Genomic DNA, 24347 nt, shown 5'->3' with positions numbered 1-24347 from the left:
CATGGTTAAATAGGTGCACCTTTTATGTAAGGAGAGGATAAAGGTGGGATCTGACTTGCTGCCTCCTTTGTTAATCAAATTAATACCTGAGACTCTGGTTTTATTGCCCCAAAGAATGGATGAATAATGCAGGGCTCCTAGTAAATCAGACAGTGGGATCCACACAGCTCTCACTTGATCTATTACTATGACAGGCCTGGTGCCAGGCACCTGATTTGAAACTCAACACAGCTTTATCAGTAGTTATTTTGCATAATGTTCATACAAGACTTGCATGCTGACTGTAGCAGGCCAGAAAGTCTATTCCTCTCCTGGGTGTCAGAAAGAAATACTCCTGGATTAGAGACTGACAAGGGGCTGGATCCTTTGGCAGAAAATAATCCATCCGTGGCCTGAAACTGCTCCCATTTACCTTCAGTCAGGGAAGAACCTATTTCCCAGCTCAGAAGTGACCCTGATCTATAAGACTTTAAACATCACTGAGGAAAAAAATATCCTGTTACCTTGTAACTATAGGCACTGTCTTGATAACTAGCAAGTCAGGACACAAAGTGATGGGAGCAGGTATTGAACATATAAAACAGCAGGCATGTTCTGTAACAGTAATATGCCTAGAGTTGTAAGGACTGACTGGCTCAGGGTACTAAGATAACAAAGCTGGTCTCAATTAGGATGCTAGATTGAAATAGAACTGGTAAGTAGTTCTCTTCTGCTGTCTAATACTTATGCTCCCTGTAGCAAAGTAACATCATACCTGCCACAAGGCTGGGGTAAGTGAACTCTTCGCCCTCCCACCAAACATAGGGAGGCACAGCACCAGAAAGACTTGCGTGCTCCTTCCTCTTGTGTCTGTTTGTGAGAGCTGTGGAGCCTGCTGTCTTCTTTATCCACAATCTTACACCTCAGCAGTACTGAATAGCAGCAGGAAATGAACTCCCTCTCACTTCCAGCCTCTCCTCAGAGGGGACTGAGTTAGCAAATGACTTCTGGTTAAGGTTCTTCTTGCAGAGCTCTAATCTTACCCCTGAAGTAGCCAGATGCAGGTGATTTGGAAGACTCTTGTCTGAACTGGAGCTACCACTGAAATGAAGGTGTTTACATGCATATGGTGGAGGCTGAGACCTTCAGCTTTCAATATCAACTGTGCTGAACTAAGTCGGGAAAGCACTACAGAGTGCCCTTTAACATTCTAAGTACAGCTGTGGGAGGAAACGCAGGAAGTACCCACATGTCTCACTGGTAGAGATGATACGGTGTTGCTCCTCTAAAACTTCCCACACTAGCTACATGCATTCTCTGAGATGAGCCCAATACCCTCCACTGTGATGAAATCGTTATGAGAACTTGACTTGCTTTTCCAGTTACAGGACCTGGAACATCTGTTAGATGAGAAGCTTAACCACTTGCTCTTCTGTATTAGGACACCGCATTACTGTGGTTTGTTTTGTTAGGGGGCTTATTCCTTCACCCTCTCTCTTCCCTGGTCCTTCTCGCATGAACAGAGAGCAACAATACCTGAAGTCTAAAGACGCAAACAATTCGATGTTTATTGGGGTGAACTTCCAGCAAGCATGATTCCAGTTTCCTTTTTCCTTATTTTCGAATCCCAACTTACTTCCTGTTTGCTCCTAATTTATATAGTAATATTTTTAGCTATACCTTAATCATTCTACTAAAATTTACCTAACCAATCCTAACATATTGTAACATTATTAGCTAACCAATTATATCCCACTACCTTAATTAGTTTACACCCAGCAAAATTAATTATACAGCAGACAGAAACAATTACAGAACCAGACAGAGACCATGCAAATAAACATACAAAACAATACAGAAGTGAGGATTTTACAACTACATCTATACAGACATAAGCGTTTTCTAGCTGTGTCTATTGATAAGTGAGTTCTTACCAGACAGAAAACTATCAACCTAAGTTTCCTTTTATATCTTCTAGGCTCTTTCCTTTCTCTGGAGGTGATAGGAATACAATCCTGTTCTGATATTCCTAACAGTCCAATAGCACCTTATTTCCATGTGACTAGTTTGGAATGTGAGGATGTGACTAGGGTTACCATATTTAAAAAATAAAAAAAGAGGACACTCCACGGGGCCCCGCCCCCGCCCCTTTCCCACCCCCGGCCCCGCCCCAACTCCACCCATTCCCTGCCCCTTCCCCAAAGTCCCCGCCCTAACTCCCCCTCCTCCTTCCCAGCCACGCAAAAAGGGCTGCCCGAGCGCTACCGGCTTCACGGTTTGCCGGGCAGCCCCCAGACCCTGCGCCCCTGACTCTTTGGCTCTGTTTAAGAGCCGAGCTGCCCGAGCGCTCCGGCTTCGGGCAGCCCCCTTGCCTCCAGACCCTGCGCTGCCGGAGCAGAGCAGCTGGAGCCCGGGAGGGGAAGTGCCCGGCCGGCGGCTCAGGGTCCGGAGGCATGGGGGCTGCCCGAAGCCGGTAGCGCTCGGGCAGCTCAGCTCTTAAACAGAGCCAAAGAGTCAGGGGAGGAGCAGAGCATCCGCGGGAGGGGAAGTGCCCGGCCGGTATTTTCCCGGACATGTTCGGCTTTTTGGCAATTCCCCCCGGACGGGGGTTTGATTACCAAAAAGCCGGACATGTCCAGGAAAAACCGGACGTATGGTAACCCTAGATGTGACCATGCATTTCCCAGTCTATGGCTGCCTCTGCTGCTTAGCCGAAGGCCTTAGCCTAAGAACCAGGCCTCAGACTGTCACAGTGAGAGAAGGCTCTTACACATACAGAAAGTGATTTTGATTCTTTCTTTTATACCTCTATAACTAGCTAAGTGATAAGAATACACCTAAATTCTTAAAATATAGGCCTTTACAGACAGGCCTGAATATCTATATCCTAACATGGTTGAACAAGGAATTTCTTTGGCAACACAATGACCTGGCCAGCTTGTTTACTTAAATTAGTTTATTGGAAGAACGTATCCCCATGGAACAGCCATTTAAAACAAGGATTTCTATTCATCTGCTGTCCCTTCCTAGTTTCCCTCCTCCAAGTAAGTGAGCAATGCTACCTGGAGACCCACTGAAGCAAGAGAGGATTCTCATTTCAACACGGAAACCCAAACTTAAAGAGCTAGGGCCTTATTTTCAGAAGCATTAAAAACCCACAGTTCCTACAGTCAAGGGGAGCTGGGAGTACCAAGTACCTATCAAAATTCAAACACTAGTGGTCAAAGTTTGGGAACCCAGCGAGAGGCCATTTTTAAAGCTGTTGACCTTAACATCTCTGGGGTGGGAATAATACACACTCCCTTTTTGTTCAAGAGTTTTCTCTAGCTAGCCTGGCATTGACAGCTGGGGAGCCCAGCTATCCAAGTGCAGATGATTTTACTCATTTTAGTCTGGTCTGCTCTCTCACAGCTAAGCTACTCCCCTCTAGGCCAGCAGGTAGTCAAGTAGTCAAGACCACTGGTTAATTCCTCCCCCCACCACCACCACCTTTAAAGTAGTTCTACCCCACTCAGGAGACAACAGCCAGGGTGGTGGTGCTGGGAGTCAGGAGCCTAACCAGACCATCTCCCACAAGGACTTGTGGGGAGCAGGGAGGTTACGAATCAGGTCTATAAAGCAGCCAAGGGAGGCTAAGCCTACCAAGGTCTTGCTGCATGGCTGACACAGGAGTACTAATCTCATGCATCTCCCACAGCAAAGGAGATGATCTCCTGCTGCCCAGGGAGAGATCACTGTACTCCTGGCTGCACTGTTGTGTTCTAAGACTGCCAGCTTTTACTCTGCTCTGCCCATGGATGCACAAGGAAGGGTATTTATTTAAATAGCAAAACTGGAGCCATGGGGCTGAAGCCAGCATCTGTAATGAGAAATGTCGTGAAGTACAAGTCTCCATTCTGAAGCAGAATCCACTGCCTCAAGAGGCTGGATTCAGAGCAGCACTGCTAAGCTAATGATAGCTCAGGCACTGCTAGATTTAACATCTGGACAGACCAACCCCATCATTTCCCAAAATCCACTATGCACTTAAGTCCAAAACAAGGTCTTGATTAGTGGATGTCAAGAAGAGAGAGACTTGGCAGGATAAGTCTGCCCCAAGCCGTCGTTCTCGCCTGCTATCCTCTGCTTTAACCCAAATGTCACGCAGCAGGAGGAGTCTGTCCTTCTCTGTGCTGCACTCTTGATAGGCCTTAGAGGAAACAGGAGAACAAATTGGTGTAGACACCATACAACTAAAATTTTATCTCCGGCACAGGACTTAGATCCACCTGTGACTGAAGGCGCAGTGCTTCTTCTGCCATGCAGGGTTAAGAGGATAAAGTCAGAAGTAAGAATTTATGCTCACAAATCACTCCCACCCCCCACACAACTGATGTGCATTCCATCCTCCCTGTTCCCAAGGAAATGGGTACATCTCCATGGAGGGAATGCTAACCATGACGATCTGAGCAGGGGAGAGGGAGTATGCATTTGGCAAAAGGACTAGTGAGGCTTTTATTTGTAAGCTCTGCCTCATTGGATGACAAAGGGACAAAGCTTGTGTGTGATTAGTTCTGAACTGCTGAGGAAACCGTATTTCCTGGTAGAAAGTGTTTGTCTCCCACCAAAAATAACCACAGAAGTGTTAAGCAGAAGCCTAACATTTCACACCATGCATTTTACCAGTGAGAAACATCCACTGATTCTACTGCTATCTTCTCCTCCTCCTCATCCCGTCCTCCTCCTCACCTCCCTGACTATCTGACAGGCCTATATTGATTCCTGCTATCTCATTTGCTTCGGATTAAGCCATTTAAAATCAGCCCAGACAAAGGCATTGGATGTACCACAGGAAGATTCCCTGAGCAAACCAGACCAAAGTGGGGGACTAGACAAAAGGCGGGGGAGCCCTGGGCTAGCTGGGGCACAGGGGGGACTAGACAAGCTAATAGATCTTACAGTAGCAATTACTGAAATGTCTCCCTAGTGTGACCATGAAACCTTGTTATTTGCAGGCAGCTACAGACATTTTATATAAGGGCAGCTTGTCCATTGATGATGGTCCCATTCCATCAGACAGGGCTTTTCTACAGGAAGGGAGTAGATCTTGGAGTCATTGTGGATAGTTCTCGGAAAACATTCACTCAGTGTGCAGTGGCAGTCAAAAAAGCGAACAGAATGTTGGGAACCATTAGAGAAGGGATGTATAATAATACAGAAAATATCATATTGCCTCTATATAAATCCATGGTATGCCTAAAAATGCATTAGGGGTATGGAACAGCTTCCATATGAGGAGAGATTAATAATACTGGGACTTTTCAGCTTGGAAAAGAGACAACTAAGGGGGATATAATCGAGGTCTATAAAATCATGACTGGTGTGGAGAAAGTAAATAAGGAAGTGTTATTTACTCCTCATAACACAAGAATGGGCAGGGATGGTGTCCCTAGCCTCTGTTTGCCAGAAGCTGGGAATGGGCGATGGGGGATGGATCACCTGTTCTGTTCATTCCCTCTGAGGCACCTGGCATTGGCCACTGTCGGAAGACAGGATACTGGGCTAGATGGACCTTTGATCTGACCCAGTATGGCCGTTCTTATATATGTTCTTATGTTGCTGAGTGGCTCAAGGGCTGGCCTGGAGTAGTAGGCTTGGGGAAAGGGTATGCTGCTGCTATGGCTGCTGCTGCCACAACAGGGCTGACTTTGTTAAACTGCTGGATTTGTCTCTTTCACACCTGTTGCAGTCCCATCCCGTCCTTCTCCACATGTATGCCGCTGGACCAGCCCCCATCAGTGCAGAAGGAGAATAGTTGGGTCTCCAGCTGTTTCCTGCAGAAAGACAGATGCAAGGATAGGACATGCAGTGGTGCATGTTTGGGAGATTACATCTTACCAGCAGCCTCTGTAATAGGGTTTCTGGCTAGTCCACCTCTATTCCTCCAGGACCAGCATTTTTCCTCCATTAGCTCACATCCCTCTCCATCTTCAGAAGGGTCACCTCCCTCCTGCTGCTAAGACAGCATGTTCTACTGTCACCTAATGTTCCTCACCGGATCTTATTTCCCAGCCTACACCTCTTATCCCACAAACACTGTTATTCCTAGATGGTAGAGCACAGTGTACTGAGAGTGTGAATGGCAATGGGGGAGGGGAAAGAGCCAAATAACCATACAGGGCCAGTCATGAAATGAACATTCCTACATCCAGTCTATTCTGAATACCGTGACAGGAGACAAACTGGGTCCCCCCGCACCCACATGGAGCCCCCTGAAATACCACGGCACTGAGTTCAGGGTGTGAGGCTCTCTCTATAAGGATCTGCCACGGGAGCAGCATCAACCGTGATCCCACAGTGTGTCAGAGTCACAACCAGAACAAAGAGTGATGCTGATGTTCTGGGCTTGGGATTCAGCTGGGGGTTAAGAGTTGGGAGCATCTGCCTAGGTGACACAAACTCACTTGTATGGGTGTTTCGCTATTGTCTTGGTCAGTGCAGAAACATGCTGGCTCAACTCATGCCATGTGTCCAGGAACCAGACCTCAGTGTTACTCCAGAGCTGTAGCACCACCAGCCCCCGGAGGAGGAGAACTAAAATGAGCGAAACATGCAAGAGTTGCAGCTAGCAAGGGATGTGAAGGGTAACAAGAAGGGTTTCTACAGGTATGTTAGCAACAAGAAGAAGGTCAGGGAAAGTGGGGACGCTTACTGAATGGGGGAGGTAACATAGTGACAGAGGATGTGGAAAGAGCTGAAGTACTCAATGCTTTTTTTTTGCCTCCATCTTCACAGACAAGGTCAGCTCCCACACTGCTGTACTGGGCAACACAATATGGGGAGGTGGTGAGCAGCCCTCAGTGGTGAAAGAACAGGTTAAGGACCATTTAGAAAAGCTGGACATGCACAAGTCCATGGGTCCAGATCTAACGCATCCAAGGGTGCTGAGGGAGTTGGCTGATGTGATTGCAGAGCCACTGGCCATTATCTTTGAAAACTTATGGCGATTGGGGGAGGTCCCAGACGATTGGCAACAGGCAAATATAGTGCCCATATTTAAAAAAGAGAAGAAAGAGAACCCAGGGACCTACAGCCTCACTTCAGTCCCCGACAAAATCATGGAGCAGGTCCTCAAGGAATCCATTTTGAAGCACTTAGCATCAATGAATATCAGGGTTGGAAGAGACCTCAGGAGGTCATCTAGTCCAACCCCCTGCTCAAAACAGGACCAATCCCCAACTAAATCATCCCAGCCAGGGCTTTGTCAAGCCTGACCTTAAAAACCTCTAAGGAAGGAGATTCCACCACCTCCCTAGGTAACCCATTCCAGTACTTCACCACCCTCCTAGTGAAAAAGATTTTCCTAATATCCAACCTAAACCTCCCCCACTGCAACTTGAGACTATTACTCCTTGTTCTGTCATCTGGTACCACTGAGAACAGTCTAGATCCATCCTCTTTGGAACCCCCTTTCAGGTAGTTGAAAGCAGCTATCAAATCCCCCCTCATTCTTCTCTTCTGCAGACTAAACAATCCCAGTTCCCTCAGCCCCTCCTCTTAAGTCATCCTCCAGCCCCCTAATCATTTTTGTTGCCCTCCGCTGGACTCTTTCCAATTTTTCCACATCCTTCTTGTAGTGTGGGGCTCAAAACTGGACACAGTACTCCAGATCAGGCCTCACCAATGCTGAATAGAGGGGAATGATCACGTCCCTCGATCTGCTGGCCATGCCCCTACTTATACAGCCCAAAATGCCGTTAGCCTTCTTGGCAACAAGGGCACACAGTTGCCTCATATCCAGCTTCTCATCCACTGTAACCCCTAGGTCCTTTTCTTCAGAACTGCTTCCTAGCCATTCCGTCCCTAGTCTGTAACAGTGAATGGGATTCTTCTGTCCTAAGTGCAGGATTCTGCACTTGTCCTTGTTGAACCTCATCAGGTTTCTTTTGGCCCAACCCTCTAATTTGTCTAGGTCCCTCTGTATCCTATCCCTACCCTCCAGCGTATCTACCACTCCTTCCAGTTTAGTGTCATCTGCAAACTTACTGAGAGTGCAGTCCACGCCATCCTCCAGATCATTATTGAAGATATTGAACAAAACCGGCCCCAGGACTGACTCTTGGGGCACTACGCTTGATACTGGCTGCCAACTAGACATGGAGCCATTGATCACTACCCGTTGAGCCCGACGATCTAGCCAGCTTTCTATCCACCTTATAGTCCATTCATCCAGCCCATACTTCTTTAACTTGCCAGCAAGAATACTGTGGGAGACCGTATCAAAAGCTTTGCTAAAGCCAAGGAATAACACATCCACTGCTTTCCCCTCATCCACAGAGCCAGTTATCTCATGATAGAAGGCAATTAGATTAGTCAGGCATGACTTGCCGTTGGTGAATCCATGCTGACTGTTCCTGATCACTTTCCTCTCCTCTAAGTGCTTCAGAATTGATTCCTTGAGGACTTGCTCCATGATTTTTCCAGGGACTGAGGTGAGGCTGACTGGCCTGTAGTTCCCCAGATTCTGCTTCTTCCCTTTTTTAAAGATGGGCACTACATTAGCCTTTTTCCAGTCATCTGGGACCTCCCCCGATCGCCATGGGTTTTCAAAGGTAATGGCCAATGGCTCTGCAATCACATCCGCCAACAACTTTAGCACCCTTGGATGCAGCGCATCCGGCCCCATGGACTTGTGCTCGTCCAGTTTTTCTAAATAGTCCCGAACCACTTCTTTCTCCACAGAGGGCTGGTCACCCCCTCCCCATATTGTGCTGCCCAATGCAGCAGTCTGGGAGCTGACTTTGTTTGTGAAGACAGAGGCAAAAAAAGCATTGAGTACATTAGCTTTTTCCACATCCTCTGTCACTAGGTTGCCTCCCTCATTCAGTAAGGGGCCCACACTTTCCTTGACTTTCTTCTTGTTGCTAACATATCTGAAGAAACCCTTCTTGTTACTCTTAACATCTCTTGCTAGCTGCAACTCCAAGTGTGATTTGGCCTTCCTAATTTCACTCCTGCATGCCTGAGCAATATTTTTATACTCCTCCCTGGTCATTTGTCCAATCTTCCACTTCTTGTAAGCTTCTTTTTTGCGTTTAAGATCAGCAAGGATTTCACTGTTAAGCCAAACTGGTCGCCTGCCATATTTACATCGTGATGTTTTTTCCTGCAACCTCAATAAGGATTCTTTAAAATACAGCCAGCTCTCCTGGACTCCTTTCCCCCTCATGTTATTCTCCCAGGGGATCCTGCCCATCAGTTCCCTGAGGGAGTCAAAGTCTGCTTTTCTGAAGTCGAGGGTCCATATTCTGCTGCTCTCCTTTCTTCCTTGTGTCAGGATCCTGAACTCAACCATCTCACGGTCACTGCCTTCCAGGTTCCCATCCACTTTTGCTTCCCCTACTAATTCTTCCCGGTTTGTGAGCAGCAGGTCTAGAAGAGCTCTGCCCCTAGTTGGTTCCTCCAGCACTTGCACCAGGAAATTGTCCCCTACACTTTCCAAAAACTTCCTGGATTGTCTGTGCACCGCTGTATTACATTCCCAGCAGATATCAGGGTGATTAAAGTCTCCCATGAGAACCAGGGCCTGCGATCTAGTAACTTCTGCTAGTTGCTGGAAGAAAGCCTCGTCCACCTCATCCCCCTGGTCTGGTGGTCTATAGCAGACTCCCACCACGACATCACCCTTGTTGCTCACACTTCTAAACTTAATCCAGAGACTCTCAGGTTTTTCTGCAGTTTCATACCGGAGCTCTGAGCAGTCATACTCCTCTCTTACATACAATGCAACTCCCCCACCTATTTCTGCCCTGCCAGTCCTTCCTGAACAGTTTATATCCACCACCCTCCAAGTGAAATTACCCCCCCTAATATCCACCTAAACCTCCCCCACTGCAACTTGAGACTATTACTCCTTGTTCTGTCATCTGGTACCACTGAGAACAGCCTAGCTCCATCCTCTTTGGAACCCCCTTTCAGGTAGTTGAAAGCATCCCCTCAAAGTTGAATCCCCCCTCATTCTTCTCTTCTGCAGACTGAATAACGCTGTCAACAAACACCAGTTCCCTCAGCCTCTCCTCGTAAGTCATGTGCCCCAGCCCCCTAATCATTTTTGTTGCCCTCCGCTGAACTCTCTCCAATTTGTCCACATCCCTTCTGTAGTGAGGGGACCAAAACTGGACACAGTACTCCAGATCAGGCCTCACCAATGCTGAATAGAGGGGAATGATCACATCCCTCGATCTGCAGGCGATGCTCCTACTTATAGAGCACAAAATGCCGTTAGCCTTCTTGGCAACAAGGGCACACTGTTAACTCATATCCAGCTTCTCGTCCACTGTAATCCCCAGGTCCTTTTCTGCAGAACTGCTGCTTAGCCACTCAGTCCCTAGTCTGTAGCAGTGGATGGGATTCTTCCATCCTCAGTGCAGGACTCTGCACTTGTCCTTGTTGAACCTCATCAGATTTGTTTTGGCCCAATCCTCTAATTTGTATTGGTCCCTCTGTATCCTATCCCTACCCTCCAGCGTATCTACCACTCCTCCCAGTGTAGTGTCATCTGCAAACTTGCTGAAGGTGCAATTAATTAATCCCATCATCCAGATCATTAATGAAGATATTGAACAAAACCGGCCCCAGGTCCGACCCCTGGGGCACTCCGCTTGATATGGGCTGCCAACTAGACATGGAGCCATTGATCACTACCCGTTGAGCCCGACGATCTAGCCAGCTTTCTATCCACCTTATAGTCCATTCATCCAGCCCATACTTCTTTAACTTGCCAGCAAGAATACTGTGGGAGACTGTATCAAAAGCTTTGCTAAAGTCAAGATATATCACATCCACCGCTTTTCCCCATATCCACAGAGTCAGTTATCTCATAGAAGGCAATCAGGTTGGTTAGGCATGACTTGCCCTTGATGAATCCATGTTGACTGTTCCTGGTCACCTTCCTCTCCTCCAAGTTTAACAGTGAAACAGTGTAACAGTGACTTAACAGTGAAATCCTTGCTGATCTTAAACACAAAAAGGAAGCTTACAAGAAGTAGAAGATTGGACAAATGACCAGGAAGGAGTATAAAAATATTGCTCAGGCATGCAGGACTGAAATCAGGAAGGCCAAATCACACTTGGAGTTGCAGCTAGCAAGAGATGTTAAGAGTAACGAGAAGGGTTTCTTCAGGTATGTTAGCAACAAGAAGAAAGTCAAGGAAAGTGTGGGCCCCTTACTGAATGAGGGAGGCAACCTAGTGACAGAGGATGTGGAAAAAGCTAATGTACTCAATGCTTTTTGTCCGGCCCAGTCTGTGAGCTTCTGGGCAAAAGCTCGGAGCCGCAAACCCGCTGTCCATCAGGCTGCCCGAAACGTCTGTCTGTACTTTTCCACCGACAGTCCCATCCGGTCTAGGACAGCCGCCTTCACCGCATCATAATCTTTGGCCTGTTTGTCACTTAAGGCCATATAGGCAGCCTGTGCCTCGCCGGACAGATAGGGGGTCAGTCTTAGGGCCCAGGTTGCCATGTCCCATCCAGAACCCGCAGCCACCCGCTCAAACATACACAGGAAGGCATCGGGGTCATTGGCAGAGCCCATCTTATAGAGCCCCAACCCTAGTGCACGGCTGCCATCACCTCCAGGGGGACTCACCCACTGGTGCAGGAGCTGCTGCTGTACACTGGCCTGCTCCCGGATGAAGTTGTTCTGTTGTTCGGCCTGCAAGGCAAGTAGGGCCTACAACTCTGCCTGGTGGGACTGCTGGAAGGCCTGCAGGTTTTTCTGCAGCTCCTCTTGCTGTTTAGCTAGCCACTGCACAGTTCCCTCCATCCTTGTGTAGCCAGGCACTGGCAGTGGCCTTGGATCCCGGACGAGCCCCCACGTGTAATGGGGCGCATGCCGTGCCCCTCTGGTTCAGCCCTTCTCCCCCTCTTTTCAGAGACTCAGGGAAACTTCAGGCTGGTGCAACACCCGTGCTCTTTATTTGTGATCAAGTCCCCACCACCAGTTTCCAGGCTTTTTACAACAGCTTGACCTACCACAGGGCTGGCCAGGAACAGAGTAGGAGACTCCCACCTCCCTCTGAATCTGAACCTGACCTTCGCCTCCTGGTCTCTGCCCTCCCTTTGCTCTCACTTCCTCCCAGCCTTATAGCTCCTGCTACCAAGACTGGCAGATGTGGTCAGTTACCAGGCAAGCATCAGGCTATCTACCTAGCCCCAGTCCAATCCTCCTGATTGGGGCTGGGATGGCAGGAGCTGATTAAGGCCTCACTAGCAGCACTCTGCCACACCTGGCCACTAGGCATTGGGCTGAGCCCAACAATTCCTTTCACACAGGCCACTGCACACCATTTGGGGGAAAGGAGGTGCGCTCCACCAACCTGGGCTAGATCTGAGCCAGCGTCCTAGGGCTCAGAAGCTCCAAATCCTCACTACCAATCTCCTGAGTATCCCTGTTCCTCCCTAACCCCTTTGCCGATAACACCTAAGGGCTTTCTAAGGGGGAGGAGAATGTCTGTTTCAGGTGAGCTGTCACCTCCCCAAGCATGGAATGTGCCTGAGTGCTCATCCATAGGAGCCTCCTCTCCCCATAGCTGCAGCTCCCTTGCCCTCAAGCAACATTAGAGTCAAGGCCTGTAGTTAGTTTCACCTCCTCTATCTCCTGCTGCGTTGTAGACAGCTCTGGGCTGGGCTGGAATCTGGGATCCTCCTGTCTGCTCTGCTCTCCAGGTCTCAGTGACCACTGCTTGTCCTGACTATGGTTATACTAAGTAGAAGTGACACACATCACTCACATTCTCTCCTGGCCATTCCTTTCCCGGAGTCCCCTCTTGATTATGTACTGACTAGCTGGACTGCTGGCAGGGTCAGAGTCCTGCTTTACCCTCCCACATCTGCCAGCTCCTTCTCCTGCCATAAGCTAGAGAGAGAGGAGGCTTTTTAGTTTGATTCAGGCCCCCCCTCCACACACACACATGCTGAAGACAGAAAGATCTCCAGATGACTGTGTTCCTCTGCTAGGCTGTACATTAGGGGTGGGCAAACGTTTTGGCCCGAGGGCCACATCTGGGTGTGGAAATTGTATGGTGGGCCATGAATGCTCATGAAATTGGGGTTGGGGTGCGGGAGAGGGTAAGGGCTCTGCCTGGGGGTGCGGGCTCTGAGGTGGGGCCAGAAATGAGGAGTTCAGGGTGCGGGAGGGGGCTCTGGCCTGTGGCAGGAGGTTGGGGTTCAGGGGTGGTGGTGAGGGCACCGGCTGGGGGTGTGGGCTCTGGAGTGGGGCTGGGGATGAGGGGTTTGGGATGCAGGAGGGTACTCCGAGCTGGGAGGCGTTCTGAGGGCAGGAGGGGGATCAGGGCTGGGACATGGGAGGGGGATAGGGGTGCAGGCTCTGGGTGGCACTTACCTCAAACAGCTCCCGGAAGCAGCAGCACATCCCCCCTCCAGCTCCTACGCGTAGGCACGGCCAGGCGGCTCTGCGTGCTGCCCTGTCTGCAGGCACCACCCCTGCAGCTCCCATTGGCTGCGGTTCCCAGCCAATGGGAGCTGCAGGGGTGGTGCTTGGGGCGTGGGCAGCGTGCGGAGCCCCCTGGCTGCCCCTACACATAGGAGCCAGTGCGGAGACATGCTGCTGCTTCCGGGAGCCGCGAGGATCCACGGCATGCGCAGAGCAGGACAAGCCCCAGATCCCACTCCCCGGTGGGAGCTCGATGGTCAGATTAAAACGTCTGATGGGCCGGATGTGACCCCCGGGCAGTAGTTTTCCCACCCCTGCTGTACATCCTAGGTTGTGCAGTGCTGGGCCTCCAGCTCTCCCTTTGGTGTCACATAGGGATGGGCTGAGTAGCCACCATTTGGGATATAGGACCACTATGGGTACCAGCACTGGGCCTGAGTGGCCAGTGGGATGGAGACTGGGGTCCACTCTGTCTCCCTCTCTAGGTGGAGTGGACAAGCAGCAGCAGGTGGATAAAATATAACCCTGTTCATGGGAGCTGCCCTGGGTGCCCACAAGTGAAGAGAAGCCAAGGGATATTGTTGCTTGGGAGCCCTCCTCAGAGGGTACCTGGAATGGTAGAGGCATAGACCCAGCCACTGTAGCTGCCTGTAGCGATGCGGGACTCACCGCTGCGGCGCCTCCTGCCGGTCATCTCGGGAATTAGCTCTTCCAGCCTCTGGAGTGCCCTCTGCAGGCCGATATCCCACTACCGCCTGGCCCCCGTGTCCCTCCCGGACCCAGTGCCCTGTTGTCTGGGGTGCTGCCCTCACAGCTCTGGGTCTCCCCCTCCCAGGGGAACCCCCACCCACTATCCCCACTTCGCCTCAGGCTAGGTCTACACTACAGCGGGGGTCCGACCTAAGATACGCAACTTCAGCTACGTGAATACCGTAGCTGAAGTTGCGTATTTTAGGTCGGCTTACCTAGCGGTGAGGACGCGGGAAAGTCGACCGCTGCCGCCGACTCCGCTGCCGCCTCCTGCCGAGGTGGATTTCCGGAGTCGACTGCAGAGCGATCAGGGATCGATTTTACCGCGTCTTCACCAGACGCGGTAAGTCGATCCCCGATAAACCGATTGCTACCCGCCGGATCGGCGGGTAGTGAAGACAAAGCCTCAGTCTTGGCTACTGCCAGTCTCCATCTAGCTCCCATTCACTGGGGCAGACTGCAGTATAAGCCACTCATCACAGGCAAAGGGGTTCGGACCTGCTGCCTCTGCCTGCCCATGGGCTGCCCCCTGCAACCCCATACTTAATTGGCCTTACCAGGCCTGCAGCCTCGGGGGTTTCCAGGCCGGAGCTCCCCAGCTCCTCTAGCCTTTCCCAAGCCCTGCTCTACTTTAGGTACCCTCTCAGCTTCCAGGCAACCAGGCCCTTCTCTCTCTACTGCTAGGGAGAGACTGCTGAGCTCCTGACTCCCAGCCTTTTTATACAGGCCAGCTGTGGCCTGATTGGGGTGTGGCCCAGCTGCGGACACTTCCCCAATCAGCCCAGCTTTTAGAGCTGCAGCCCTCTCCAGGGCTGCTTTCAAGCCCTTCCAGGCAGGAGCAGGTGCCCACCGCGCTACACTGCCTCTGCAAAGAGAGACACCCCATGTGTAAGGATTTGATCTGCCTCCATTACAGACAAGGCTACAACTGACCTAAAATGGCCACCAATAGGGACACGCCCTTCGTGGCATGTCTGCGTGAATATGGAAGAGGGAGTTACAGGTATCTGTATGTGACTAGGACGCTCCCCCAGGAAAGCCACAGACCAGCAGCCTCACAAGATGGTGAGAAGGGCTCAATCCAGTGAAGGTCTATGCCCTGGTTAGCGAGCTGCCCTAAGCTCCTGCTTATGAAACTCAGAATCTGTGAGTTGGGAGGACACCACAGCCTGTGGTGGTGTCCAGAGCAGCTCCAGCCAGATTCATCAGACAGCTCTGCCATTCCATCATGACCCTTGGCTTTGGGGAGTGGTGAATCAATGTGGTTAAAAATGTCCCATTTTAACTTTCCAGGTGACATTTTCAAACCTTGCTGTTTACAGTGCAGTTGCAAAATGGAACCCTTCTCCTGCAACACTCAATACACTGTTGCCCCACACCAGGTGTACATTGAGAACATGAATTTCCTCACACAAGCACCCTTCTCACACACACAACACCTGCTGTGTGGCACAGTGAGCTGCTGGCACAGCATGTTTTGCAGACACAACTTAGGCGCTGAGATTTGAAATTTAGCCCTAAATGTCTCCTTCTACAGACAGCCTTATCCACACTCACTATGTTAGCTTTCCAGTCATGCTCCTAACACACAGATCATACCACCTGTAGGTGCCAAGTCCAATGACAGCCAGGCTGTAGGATTTTAGGGAGGGGCCTTTCAGACGGTCCAAAGGCTCAGATCAGGCCTGCTCCCTGATGGGGCTTCTCTTAAACTCTGAAACAAAACAAAACAATCACAAATTTCCATCTTTCTTCCTCCTCAACACCCAGAGACTGATGGTGTAGTGGGAGCACTGTAAGGTCAGCCTAGTTACTGGGAATAGATGGGAGTTGGGGAAGGGTGTCAACTCTGATCTCTGTTTGGCTGCTGGAATGCAAGGCTACTATGTCCTTTATCCAAGCCGCACCCTACGCCTGTCATAGTCCCAAGCTCCTGCCTCCTGGTCACCTTTTTGTTTATGCTTCCATCACTGATCTCTTCTTGGGCACTGCCTGCTCCAGCTTAATCTTTCATTTTCTATTGCTTCTGCCAGTAAACTCCTCAGGGCAGGGGCCTTATCTTCCTAGGGGTAGATAAATAAAAGGCCATATGGAGCTGCATCAATAACTAGCTGCAAATCTCTTTACTTCCAAACATTTGTGCTTCTCCAAGCTGTGTTCTTTGAAGGTTTCCTTCATACAAATATTTGAAGTGCAACCCTGAGTGTTCAAACACTAACACACACAAAGTGATGGGTCTAGACTGCCCAAAGGCGCTAAAGCAATGGTCTGTCCCAGGTTTAAATCAAGAGTCAGAACTTCCACTACTCAGGCCAAGTGGGCGTACTAAGCTCAGGCAGGCTTTGGCTATTCCCAGGGTGGATAAAAAACAATGATTTAAAAAAAAAAAATAAAAAAAATCAGATTTATTTAATTTAAATCGATTTTTTGATCAAATGCTTTTTGAGGAAAAAACCTATCTAAAGATAGTTTTAATTAAGATACATTATAGCTCAAAGATATCTCATCATGGAATATGGATTATAAATTCTAATTCTATAATATGAAACAATATATTCATGTAATATTTAAGATAAATTTTGTAAATGAGTTCCAATAGTTCATGGATTAAGGATCCAATTTTATGGGGCTCCAGGGGCTTCTGTATAGATTATTTAGGTTAATCTTTCTATCTACCCAATGGGACTCAGGGCTCAGTCTAGAAGATACCATCAGAGATGCTTAGTTTTGCAGTTCTCAAACTCTGGATTTGTGTCTCCAGAGATAACATGCTTGTTAACAGCAAAAATGCTTTTAAATAAATAAATAAATAAATACATAAAATATAGAGGTGAGAAATAACAGACCTCAACCCTATTGTCCCTCTGCAAATTTGTGTACACAGAGTCAATCCCTTACCCCTCTCTAAAAGTGCAAAGTTTCAAAAAGTTCAATGAAGATTGTTGGGGGCGGAATAGATCTATCTGGACAAGGAGAAGTCTGGAGATAAATGTGAGAAGGGAGGGACAGGCAGTAGAAACAAAAGTGAAACTGTTTGAGCAGCATATTCCAGAAATCTTGAGGTCTTTCTAAGGCCTGGTCTACACTAGGAGTTTATATCGAATTTAGCGCCGTTACATCGAATTAACCCTGCACCCGTCCACACCACGAAGCTATTTAGTTCGAAATAGAACTCTTTTAAATTCGACTTCTGTAATCCTCGACGGTAATAGCTCCGGGAGCTATCCCACAGTGCACCACTCTGTTGACGCTCTGGACAGCACTTCGAGCTCGGATGCTCTGACCAGCCACACAGGAAAAGCCCCGGGAAAATTTGAATTCCTTTTCCTGTCTGGCCAGTTTGAATCTCATTTTCTGTTTGGACAGCGTGGAGAGCTCAGCAGCACTGGCAACGATGCAGAGCTCTCCAGCAGAGTTGGCCGTGCAATCTAATAGAAAGAGGGCCCCAGCATGGACTGATCGGGAAGTCTTGGATCTCATCGCTGTGTGGGGCGATGAGTCCGTGCTTTCAGAGCTGCGCTCCAAAAGAAGGAATGCAAAGATCTATGAGAAGATCTCTAAAGCCATGGCAGAGAGAGGATACAGCCGGGATGCAACGCAGTGCCGCGTGAAAATCAAGGAGCTGAGACAAGGCTACCAAAAAACCAAAGAGGCAAACCGACGCTCCGGATCCCAGCCCCACACATCACGTTTCTACAAGGCACTGCATTCCATCCTAGGTGCGGCCGCCACCACTACCCCACCAGTGACCGTGGACTCCGAGGATGGGATATTGTCCACGGCCGGTTCCTCCTCGGAAATGTTAGGTGACGGGGAAGATGAGGAAGGAGATGAGGAGGACGAGGCAGTCGACAGCGCTTGCACCGCTGATTTCCCCGACAGCCAGGAGCTCTTCATCACCCTTACCGAGATCCCCTACCAACCGTCCACAGCCGTTACCCCGGACACCGAATCAGGGGAAGGATCAAGCAGTGAGTGCTTTAAACATCTCAACATTTCATTTAAACATAACTGGAATATTTATATTGTTAAGAATGGGCTTTTCAGTCACTCTTTTAAACATAGAAACTTTTATTTATAACAAAACAGGAATATTAACTATATTAGTAATTTGTTATTCATGATTTAGTTGGCTTAGTGAACTATTTACTCCTAACTATGTATAGAAAATCAAGTAATGTCCGGATATTCATGATTAGGCCACCACAGGATGCTCCACTCTGTAGTCCGTTATGCTGAACTTAAATGAAAAGACGGTCAATGTGCCCGGGAATGGACAGACAGTCCTCCTGGGATAGCTCGGCATAGCTCTCCTGGAGGTACCGCTCCAGCATGCGCATGAGGTTCCACGGCAGGGCGATCTTGTTCGGTCCCCCGTGGTAACACACATTCCCACGCCATGAGTCCATCAGGTAGTCCGGGATCAGTGCGCGGCACAGCATGGCGGCATACGGCCCAGGCCTCTGCATGGTCTCACGCAGCATCCTTCCCCTCTCGGTCTCCGAGATCCTCATGAGTGTAATGTCACACATGACGCCCTGCTTTAAATTAGGGAGGGGAATGTTAGTATTGGGACTGCTTTACAGCCACGCGGTGGAGGCGGCAGAGCGGCAGCATACAGGGAGCTTTCCCGGGGACAGCCACGAGGTGGTGGGACAGGGGCAGAGCTCATGCTTCCCTGATTGCTGCCAGCAGAGAGTGGCCTTGCATTCAGTGCGAAAGGAGCCCAGTGCTACTATTACATTTTTAAGCTGCAACAAGTGTACGGCTTACCATGTTTTCCAGCAACAGAAGTAGAGGTGTCCTGAAACGCTTCTCTGATCGCAACTGCAGGACCCCAGGCAGTCAAGGCGAGGGCCGAAAATTCGACCTTGTCCTGAGTGCGCATGTGAAAGGTCCAGTGCATGGTGTTGTTCACAGAGAAAGACTATGTTCTTTGTTAGCAACTTCATTTATCTGTCTCAGGAATTTACTCCCTTTTTCCCATTCCCACAGACACATCTGCGACTGTCTCCCAACCCAGCCTGGCATCACACTCCCAGAGGCTAGCGCAGATTAGAAGAAGGAAGAGAAAGACGCGGGAAGACATGTTTTATGAACTTATGGACTGCTCACGAGAGCAGGCAGCCCAGACGACACAGTGGAGGGAGAACTTGTCACAAATGCACAGAGCAGTCATGGAACGGGAGGAGAGGTGGCGCCAGGAGGACCAGCAGGCTACTCAAACCCTGCTTGGACTAATGAGGGAGCAAACGGAGACGCTACGGTGCCTAGTGGATGTTCTGCAAGACCGGAGGCAGGAGGACAGAGCCCTGCTGCTGTCTATCTCTAACCGCCCTCCCCCGCCACCAAGTCCCACACCCCCCCTCACCAAAAGTACAAAGAAGGAGGGGCAGCAAGGGCCGTTAAAACTTTCAGTCGGCCCCTGCACACTGCTGCAGCAATGGAAGGCTCTCGTTCCAAAGTTTGAAAAGTCCTTTCCTACCCATCTCACACTAGCCCACGTCCAAGTTTCCTCCCCCCCCTTTTCATGTGCGGTTCATAATAAAACATCTTTTTCTGTTAAGTACTGTTTCCGAGAGTGTCTTTTGGAGGGGATTCTGTCTGAAGGGGCGGAAGGGGTTTGTTACTTGGACAGGACAGTCACCTGTAGCAGGCTACAGAGGCGGGGGCAGGTCCAGCATCAGGACACATACACAGTACAGTCACCAGTTACCCTGGTCAGTCTGGGAGGCGGTTTTCATGTTCTGGGGTGCGAGGGGGTTGATCTGTGACTTTGTGGCGGGGGAGGGCAGTTAGAGATCCTCTGCCGCGGTCCTTATCCTGGATCACAGAGCCACGCAGCAGGGGATCTGTTACCCTCCGCCCCCTGCCAGAAAGTCACTTGGCCGACACATACATGCAGTCCCGCCCAGGACTGCTGGCAGGCTGCGTTGAAACAACCAATCCAGCACTGCGGAGCCTGTCATTCCCGGACTTTAGAAGCATCATTTGCATCAAAACACTAAGCCCGCCCCCCGCCACAGTCTGCGTCCCCGGTTTAAAACATTCCCGCGAAAACAGTAAAAAAGAGAACCTTGTTCATTAACAAAACGGAACAGATTTTATTTGTTGGGAAGGTGGGGAAGGGGGTATGTAACTTGGAAGGATAGTCAACAGTAACTGGGTAAAGAAACGGGGGCAGGTTCAGCATCTGTGTCCACAAAGTAAAAAGTCACTGGAGACCCTGCTCAGTCAGGAACCTGGCTTTCAAAGCCTCCCTGATGCACAGCGCGTCCCGCTGTGATCTTCTAATCGCCCTGCTGTCTGGCTGGACGTAATCAGAAGCCAGGCTATTTGCCTCAACCTCCCACCCCGACATATAGGTCTCCCCCTTGCTCTCACACAAATTGTGGAGCACACAGCAAGCAGCTATCACAATGGGGATATTGGTCTCGCTGAGATCACAGCGAGTGAGTAGGCTTCTCCATCTCCCCTTGAGACGGCCAAAAGCACACTCCACCACCATTCTGCACTTGCTGAGCCGGTAGTTGAATAGTTCTTTCCCTGAGTCCAGTGCGCCAGTGTAGGGCTTCATGAGCCAGGGCATTAGCGGGTATGCAGGGTCCCCGAGGATGACTGTAGGCATCTCCACATCACCAACTGTTACTTTGTGGTCCGGGAAGTAAAGACCTTCCTGCAGCCGTCTACACAGACCAGAGTTCCTGAACACCCTAGCGTCATGAACCTTGCCAGGCCATCCAACGTAGATATTGGTAAAACGTCCCCGATGGTCCACCAGTGCTTGCAGCACCATGGAAAAGTAGCCCTTCCGGTTGATGTACTGGCTGGCCTGGTGGTCCGGTCCCAGGATAGGGATGTGAGTCCCATCTATAGCCCCACCTCAGTTTGGGAATCCCATCTCGGCAAAGCCATCTCTGATGAGCTCCACGTTTCCCAGGGTCACTACCTTAGATAGCAGTAGCTTGACGATTGCCCTGGCTACTTGCATAACAGCAACCCCCACGGTAGACTTGCCCACGCCAAACTGGTTAGCGACGGACCGGTAGCTGTCTGGCGTTGCGAGCTTCCAGAGGGCTATGGCCACTCGCTTCTGGACAGTCAGGGCTGCCCGCATCCGGGTGTCCTTTCGCTTCAGGGCAGGGGACAGCAACTCACACAGTTCGAGGAAAGTCCCCTTCCGCATGTGAAAGTTGCGCAGCCACTGGGATTCATCCCAGACCTGCAGCACTATGCGGTCCCACCATTCCGTGCTTGTTTCACGGGCCCAGAATCGCCGTTCAACAGTATCAACAAGACCCAGTGACAGCGAGATGTCCTGGGCGCTGGGTCTCATGTTCTCAGAGAGGTCGGAGCTAGTGTCCGACTTCATGCCGTCACGGTGGTGCCGTAGCCTCCTCTCATGATTGATCTGCAGCTGCCTCTGGTACAGGTGGAGGAGAAGCTGCGAGGCGTTGAGAACAGCCACAACTGCAGCGATGGTCGCAGCGGGATCCATGCTCGCACTGCTGTGGCGTCCGCGCTGTCAGTAATCAGAAAAGCGCGCGAACTGATTTCCCGCCGGCGCTTTCAGGGAGGGAGGGAGGGAGTTCGTGAGTGACGGACGGATGACGACAGGCGCCCAAAAGCACCCTCGACACATTTTTTTACCCAGAAGGCATTTGGGGCTCGACCCAGAATTCCAATGGGCAGGGGGGACTGCGGGAACTGTGGGATAGCTGCCCACAGTGCACCGCTTCCAATGTCGACGCTTGCCCCGTTAGTGTGGACTCACAAAGTCTCACAAAGTCGAATTACTGTCCTTAGTGTGGACACACACGTTCGACTTAGTAATATCGATTCCACATAGTCGAATTAACTAAAATCGAAGTACTCTCGTAGTGTAGACAAGGCCTAAGTGTAGCCTTCATTAATTTGAGATCTACCATACCCAGCAGGCCGTAAAAGAGACCCAGTTTGGGAATATTTTAATGAAGTTCCTCTACCTGTGGGTAAGACAGGCATGCGTGCAAAATGCAAACAGTGCAACAAAGAAATGCAAGGCCTGGTTTCCCGAATGAAACAACATCATGAGAAGTGTTCCTTCTCAGGAGGAAGCTGTGTTGAAGATGATGAAAGGAACATGTCTGAACATGCAGGATCTTCAGGTTGGTAAACTTTTTTATTTCATACTTCTTTCTTAAGGACTGCCTGTCTTCCTTCTGGACTATTCTTGAATTCTCATGTTTGAGCAAAAAATATAGTTGTTACTCTACGGTACTATCATTTTAGATGCAGTTGTGATAAAAAAATAAATAGCTGAAATGGGCAGATTCCTTTTACAATTTCACCTTTAAAGTAGTACTGAGTGTCAGTGAATACAATGAGTAATACTAAATGAGTAGTATGGTAATAATAATTAAATAACTACATTGACTTATTTTGTTTAGAAGAATCCATCCTCAACATACAGGATTTTGAAGACTATCCACCTTCAAGATCACCATCATTTTCTATAGTTTCAGAGTTATCTGCCAATGATAGTGTTTCAGTCACATCATGTACAGGGCCGTACATACCCATTCGCAAAGGACACAGCTGCGTAGGGCACCAGGAAATTTGGGGCACCAAATTTCCTGGTGCCCTGTGCCGCTGCGTGCTGCTCCAGCCCCTGCTCCGCCTCTTCCCACGGCCCCCACCCCTGCTCTGCCCCAGCCCCGCCCCCACTCCACCCCTTCCCCAAAGCCCCTGTCTCTTCCCCCACCCTAGCCCTGCCTCTTCCCACCCCTGCTCCGCCCCTTCCCGCCCCTGAGGAGTGCAGCAGGGCTAGACCTGCACTCACCGGCGGCGGGAAGTGCAGTGGGCCGGCCCCAGCCACGCTGCCAGTGAGTGCTGGGGGGGGGGTTCCCCCAAGCCAGCCCCCCGCGGAGGTCTGCCCCCCCCCCACGGGGGGGCTGCATAGGGCTCCAGAATAGCTAGGGATGGCCCTGATCACGTATGTCATACAGCCATCTGTAGCAAAAAGAAAAAAAAATTTCCATCATCCAGAAACGACCATAGATAAGTTTGTGATAAGAACCAGCAGATTACAAAAAGAGGTAATTGATGAAAAAATTGCCCAGTTTGTTTATGCAACAAACTCTCCTTTCTGTATGATTGAGAACCCACACTTCATTAACATGGTTCAGTCATTAAGACCAGCATACAGTCCACCCAACAGAGCAGATGTCGCAGGCAAATTGCTGGATAAAGTGTATGAAAAAGAAATTGAGCAGTGTGCAAAAGGTCTAGAGGGTGAAATTGTTAACCTGAGTCTTGATGGATGGAGCAATGTCCACAATGATCCTGTTGTATGTGTTTGTGTGACAACAGAAGAAGAGAATGTTTTCCTTACAGACACAATTGATACATCAGGAAATGCACACACAGCAGAATACTTACAAGAAGTAGCAGTAAAAGCTATAACAAACTGAAAAAAAATTCAAACGTCTAGTACGCAGCTTGGTCACAGACAATACTGCAAATGTATCCAAGATGAGAAGAAATTATTTAGAAGAGAGCGAAGAGAGTCCCAAGCTAATAACATACAGTTGCAGTGGTTATTTGATGCACCTCCTAGCCAAAGACTTCAGTATTCCAGAAATAAAGTCTAATGTTGTTGAAATTGCAAAATATTTCCATAACAACCATTTGCAGCAGCTGCTCTGAAAAAAGTGGGAGGAACCAAGCTAACTCTCCCACAAGACATGCGATGAAACTCAGTAGTGGACTGTTTTGAGCACTATATCAAGAACTGGCCTAATCTGATGACAGTTTGTGAACAAAATCGTGAAAAAATAGATGGCACTGTCACAGCCAAAGTTCTCAACATTTGGCTTAAGAGAAATGTTGAACACATGCTGAGTACCCTGAAGCTCTATTTCTGTAGCCTTGAACAAAATGCAGGGAAACAGCTGTTTTATTGCTGATGCTGTTGAAATTTGGAAGGAACTGAGTGAGATCTTAAAAAGAAAAATATGCAATGACAGAGTTAAATTACAAGCATTAAAAAAACGAATGGGACAAGCACCATCTCCAGCTCATTTTCTTGCAAATATTCTCAATACTCGGTACCACGGTCAAACCTTAACTGCTGAAGAAGAGGAGTAGGCTATGACATGGACATCCAGCAATCATCCCTCTGTGATGGGTTGGATCACAGAACCCC

At 49.5% G+C, this 24347-nt stretch overlaps 1 protein-coding gene across 1 annotated transcript in view; it reads right to left on the bottom strand.

Annotated features, from left to right (window-relative positions):
• Window positions 1-3997: 3997 nt before the first annotated feature.
• EME2 (essential meiotic structure-specific endonuclease subunit 2) overlaps window positions 3998-24347 on the bottom strand; it is a 33293-nt gene continuing 12943 nt past the window's right edge. The window contains 4 exon segments of the mRNA XM_065412685.1: window positions 3998-4168; window positions 5599-5619; window positions 5621-5792; window positions 6423-6552. Coding sequence (XP_065268757.1) covers window positions 3998-4168; window positions 5599-5619; window positions 5621-5792; window positions 6423-6552 — 494 coding nt within the window.

Source organism: Emys orbicularis, chromosome 10 (genome assembly GCF_028017835.1).
Source record: "Emys orbicularis isolate rEmyOrb1 chromosome 10, rEmyOrb1.hap1, whole genome shotgun sequence".
Classification (NCBI taxonomy): Eukaryota; Metazoa; Chordata; order Testudines; family Emydidae; genus Emys; species Emys orbicularis.
This window is presented reverse-complemented; position numbering and strand designations above follow the sequence as displayed.